Here is a 5,973-nt window from a genome sequence, read left to right on the forward strand (position 1 = left end):
GTGCCCTATATATACATAAGGTGTGTGTCTACACAGTCAATCCACAAGAAACATGGATGTCATTGTGCACAGGTGCGCTCTGCATATGACTCAAGATTGTATTTTCTCATAGCAAAATTTAGTACTTAAACATGCAAAAAGTGATCTATTCATCAATAATCATCTTAAGCATCGGCTATGCACTGTGAGCTGTAAGAGGTTAAATAACTCAGAACAGCCATGTGCTTTTGAAGTTTAGTTGGGTAGTTGGCATGACATGTCAAACAGTGACATGCTATACTTGAATTCAAACTAAATATTTTCTAACTTCATGTAAAATTATTATTCATGCTGTTTTTATATTCCAGTTTTTATTATTATCATCACTATTATGTATTTTTTCTTTGCAATGAAGTAACTGTATTTTGAACGCCCTTGTTATTTCTAACTGTATGTACCCAGTTGTACTTGAACTGCCCATCATGTTAATTACGAGTCTCAACAGTTGTCATAACCCAATTAGAGACTATATAATATAATAGTGGCTAAATACTGTATATTCCATCGTCCATACAATACTACTGCCAATAAATCCGCCAGTATGCTTATTATTTTGTTGTTTTGATATTATAGACACCCAGTACCTGCTGTGTTTTGCTTTGTCCCGCACGTTTACACTCACGAGCTGGTCGTCTGCGCCACGCGCCAACACGAGCCATAAAATAAGCGCGAGGACACACTCCCCTCCCCCACGTATGTAAAGCAAAATGTTTCGACAAAATGTATTTGACTCGCACCTGCCCAGACCTACTGACGTCGTTCATGCGTTTATTTAAAGTAGTAATTTATCCAATTTTAATCAAAGACCATGTTTTAGTAAGCCACACATTCGTGTGCACCAAGACACAACAAGTGTTTACCGCATTAACGTGAAATATTTTAAGATGTGATTAATCAGTCATGTTTTATAACTCAATAAAGTACCACACGTTAAGTCAGTGGCATTATGTGTCATATATGTGTGAAAATGTATGGTGTTGGTTGTAATGAGGGCTTAACCAATATATATTTATATAATAAAATATATATTATTATTATTTTCAGTCATGACACAAGAACGAAAACTACAACGAACGTCTTATTTAGGTCTGATTTACAGTAAAGTAAGATGCGTGAGAGGCGCATTATTCGTTAAGACCTGAAACTTACAGACTGTGTTTTGGGTAAACAATAACAAGGATGTTATGCAAACCATTGTGAAATATTTATTGGATATGCGTTATGTAATTCTTTGGCAAATATAGTCTGTTGCATTAAAACTGTTTTACTGAAAACAATCCGCGTCCCTTGGCTCCACTCTGCCATCTAGCGTCAAACACATTTAGCACGTTTCCCCAAAGATAGAGATTTGGACCACTGCCCGGACTCTTGTCGGGGTAAATAACAACTGTGCAAACCGAACGTGTTAATATTGTAACAGACGTGTTTATGACTGCAGACCTCTAGCCCTTCTCCAAACATGCACCAGTCTCCAATGCAACACTATTGGTGCATGGGAAGTGTGTGTGTGTGTGTGTGGGGGGGGGTGGGGGGGTGGGGGGGGGGACATATTCCAGAGCATTTAAATCCTGTTGATAAGCAGACAGTGCGTAGAGTGTGTTGTTTAGCATTAACTTTGAATATGAATACTGCTGCTCTTGGCTTTTCTGTTTAGGGGCGTAGGGCGTGCGCGCTGTGACAAAGGACCGCCTGCCTTTCGGAGGCTCCGCCCTCTTCCTATTCATCCAGAGAACATTAATGAGCATAAAGTCGAGGACAGGACTCAGTTACACAGCATGCTGAACCTTGAGCTTTAGAAAAGAGTGATGAACGGCTGGTGTTGATGGACAACGGCAATACCACACATACAAGTCCATTTAATTATTGGCACGAATTTATCAGTTTTATTTTGTGTTGGTTTTACAGATAGTACCTGACAGAAAACGTACCTATCCTCGAAACAGCCCGTGTTTTTATTTATAAGCATTAGACCCAGGTCTACTAGCAAAACATGAAAAATAACACACACACACACACACACACACACACACACACACACATGATTTTACCTTTAAAACTAAGTTTATGGTGTATACTGGAATGAGGTCAGAGCCAAAGCTCCTCATTGCACGCGCTGCTTATTATTAGATTCCTTTTTCAGCCAATGAGAAGTGAGTGGGCGTGTTTTGGCACAGGGAAGGCTAGAGACAGTCGCTGATTGGCTGGACGCCGTCGCTATTCTACCTTTGGAAACGGATAAAGCTGCACGAGGCAATATAGAAGTCTGTTGAAACTTACAGACTGCATACAAGAGACGAACCCTTGTGCTCCTTTACATCCTGGTTTTCCCGCATGGTTTGAACGGGGGAAGGATATGCAGGAGGAGTGCGATATCTTTAGAAACTTGAACAGAGCTTTGCTGCACCGCAGCGCGCACAAACACTGAGCCCTCGCATATACAAACTTTCAACCGCGCATCGACTGTTATTCGACAACATTATTACTGGATGCGCGGACACTGTGGAACTGTGCTCATTGAACTGTATGAAAAAGCCCCGAAACAGAACTTTCACGCAAAGCCACTGCACTAAAAACGGCTTAGAGCGGGTTTTCCGTGGTTTGACAGCCGTATTGGCTCTCCTCGGGACAACTGAAATCACACTGACGGACTGTTGTAGCAATGGTCCAGAAAACGAGCAGCACCGAGAATCCTGAAGCACTGGAGCTGGACTTGGCTTCTTCCACGGCATCCGGGGGTGACAAGCTTGACCCGGGCTGGTGCAAAACCCCCAGCGGTCACATCAAGAGACCGATGAACGCCTTTATGGTGTGGTCGCAAATCGAAAGGCGTAAAATTATGGAGCAGTCGCCGGACATGCACAACGCGGAGATTTCCAAGAGACTCGGCAAGCGCTGGAAGCTCCTGAAAGACAGCGACAAGATCCCCTTCATCCGAGAGGCGGAGCGGCTCAGACTCAAGCACATGGCCGACTACCCCGACTACAAGTACCGGCCGAGGAAAAAGGTCAAGTCGAGCGGCTCCAAGCCGAGCGAGAAGGGAGAGAAGATCGGCTGCGCGAGTGCCGGTGTGTCAAGACCGTCTGCAAAAAAGAGCGGAAGCCCCAGAGCAACGAGCAAGCCTCAAAAAATTGTTCTGGGGAGCGCAAAGACAACATATGCCGAGCAGGGACCCGCCGATCACCACTCTCTGTACAAATCCAAGACGGGCTCAGCCTCCAAGCAAATGCCTGACAAGAAGACGAAGCGGGTTTACCTTTTCGGAGGCAGCAGCGTTATAAGCGCGTCCTCCGCAGCTGTGCCCGCCAGTCCGACCCTGAGCAGCTCCGCCGACTCCAGCGACCCGCTGAGCCTGTACGATGACGGAGCGACGAGCGGGAAAGAGGGCGCCGACTCCCCCAGCAGCTCGTCCTCCAGGTACACCAGCATGCGGGCTTCCTCGCCCACCCCGTCTGCATCGCACTCGTCCTCGTCCCAGTTCTCCTCCTCGTCAGACGAGGAACTCGACGACGACATGCTGGACGTCAATCCGAGCCCAGGTTTTGACAGCATGTCTCTGGGAAGCATCGGCTCCTCGGTGCTGGACAGAGACTTTGACATGCATTTCGAATCCGGGGCGTCTCATTTCGAGTTCCCCGACTACTGCACCCCTGAGGTGAGTGAAATGATTTCAGGGGACTGGTTAGAGTCGACCATTTCTAACTTGGTTTTCACGGCTCACGTGCTGAACTAGACAGAAAAGTTAGGCGTGAGGATGGAAGAATCTTTGAACAAAAAGGGATTGCAGACGAGCATGTTTGTAAAGTAAGCCACCGTGTGAGGGGTCCCGCCTGAAGCGCTGATAAACAAAAGCGGTAAACGCTGACAGGATGGAAAAGTGTCGCGAGAGGACTGAAGTCTTTTCCCCGCGCTTGGCACGAGGACGGAATTCACGAGGAGTGACTGAGATCCTACTGAGAAAATATGAAAACACGATCTGAACTGGAAAACTGTGATTGATTTGCACGTACATCGAAGGCGGGCTTATGTCCGTTTTAATCATTTTTACTTAAAAAAAAAAAAAAAAAAAAAGAAAAGGGGAAAAAAAGAGAACTGAAATATGGGCTGTTTTAATCATGTCGGATTTATTAAGCAAGGTGGGTTGGCAAAATACAACTTTTTTTATATATATAAAAAGAAAACGAAAAAAGAAACGCATGTTACTTGTCCTCTCTTGTGTTGAGATTTCTGTAAGAACTAGCGTTAGCATTATTTAAATGGATAGATGGCGCCAAGTTTGATTTCCTACTCGCGGGGAAAAAAAATCACCAGCTGTTTTCATTCTTCAGGATTCAAACACAAAATCAAATCTGTGCTGAACTTTATATACTCTCTTCTATTCAGGACCAAAAACTCTTTAAGTTGTTTTCCGGAAGTATTGAGACATAGGCTACTGTTGATTTGTCATCGTTGTTTCCTTTCCTGTGTTCTTCAGATGCCATTTTCTATGGATGTATTTATACTGGCCAAACAGTTTGTCTTCTTTTTATGTTCTCGTAAGTACACTCGCATCTGTCTGTCTCCTTCTCCGAAGAAGGGCTAGAGTTTTAACCTTTTGGGTTTTTTTTATATTTAAATGTAGACTTTTGACACTTAAAGAGAGGAAACGTTTGATTATTTTCTCAGTGTATTTTTGTACAAATATATATAAAAGGGTCGATCGGTGTGAATCGCTGTTTTTGGATTTCCTTATATATAAAACAACAACAATAATAATAAAAAAAAATAATAGAAAAAAGCAGGTGGGTCGTCCTCCTGTTTCATGTTTACAGTTTCAATCTGCAGGCGTCTTAAAGACACATAAACACTCCAAAACCCAGTTCAAGCCAACATGTGCTTAGTTTCTACATTTCCTCTGATCGTGCCGAATTAACCTGATTGTAGCTTTAAAACGATCGATCGATGTTTTTTTTTTAAATCGAGAAACCACTGGATGGAAAAGTCGTTACACATATTCAAATGGTCGAGTTGAGTTTCGCGACGGTTCTGTACTGCGTTCCTCATTGTATTTGAATATTTAATCTTTTCTACTTGTCAGATAAGTATAGCTAATTGTTTTAGTATCTTCAGGCATGGTGAATAGATTTGTATTTCCGATTCAGGTTTATACTAGCTGTTGTGTTAAAAAAAGGAACAGAGAAAATAAAAAATAAAAAAAATCTTTGTACAGCTGTATCATAGGCAAAAAAGATTGTGTGTTTATGTATGTTGTTGCGCTTTATCTCGACAGGCACTAGAACGGCTACCTTTTATACATCCTTGCTTAACCTACTTAATTTCAAGATGGCTGTTAAGGATTTTTATATATATATATATATATATACAGTTGAAATATATTAACTTTATTTTCATCCATTCTGTGCAATATGCTGTGTAGAAATATTGTTTTTGTCTAATCATGCCATAATACATTTTTGAGAGGAAGTCTCATGCCAGCTTATTGTGTCAAGTCACTGCCTGTCAGATTGTTCATATACTCCTGTACAGAACTTTTTTCATAAAGGAAATAAACTCAGCTGGAACTGAACCCTAAACACTGCTCTGTTGACTCACTCTCTCATTTGCATAAGTGGGCGTGTCACTTTGTGCTCCAGATAAACCATCTGCCTTGTCTGTTTGGACTTGCAAAACACATTACATATCTCAACGTTTTTGTTTTGTTTTTACGTTCACTCAGAAGTGCCAACAATGTTGCTGAAGTGCCTTTTTTTTCTGATCAAGTTCATAAGTGTTTATGGGTCGAGCATGTGCCAGAAAACTTGTGTTCGAATACTCCCTGAATCAGAATTCACACAAACACATCTCAGCAGAATGCACTGAAAGGTGGTACATGTGGCTTCATGCACTCAGTGACTGGCTGTTTCACAGACTGCATCTCCCCTCCCCCTTTCCAATACA

The 5,973-nt window shown here is 42.5% G+C and overlaps 1 protein-coding gene across 1 annotated transcript; it reads left to right on the forward strand.

Annotated features, from left to right (window-relative positions):
* Window positions 1–2,292: 2,292 nt before the first annotated feature.
* LOC127655453 (transcription factor SOX-4-like) lies at window positions 2,293–5,602 on the forward strand. The gene has a single exon (XM_052143281.1). The coding sequence runs from the start codon at window positions 2,699–2,701 to the stop codon at window positions 3,767–3,769; it is 1,071 nt and encodes a 356-aa protein (XP_051999241.1). The 5' UTR covers window positions 2,293–2,698; the 3' UTR covers window positions 3,770–5,602.
* Window positions 5,603–5,973: the final 371 nt, after the last annotated feature.

This window comes from Xyrauchen texanus, chromosome 15, assembly GCF_025860055.1.
Source record: "Xyrauchen texanus isolate HMW12.3.18 chromosome 15, RBS_HiC_50CHRs, whole genome shotgun sequence".
NCBI lineage: Eukaryota > Metazoa > Chordata > Actinopteri > Cypriniformes > Catostomidae > Xyrauchen > Xyrauchen texanus.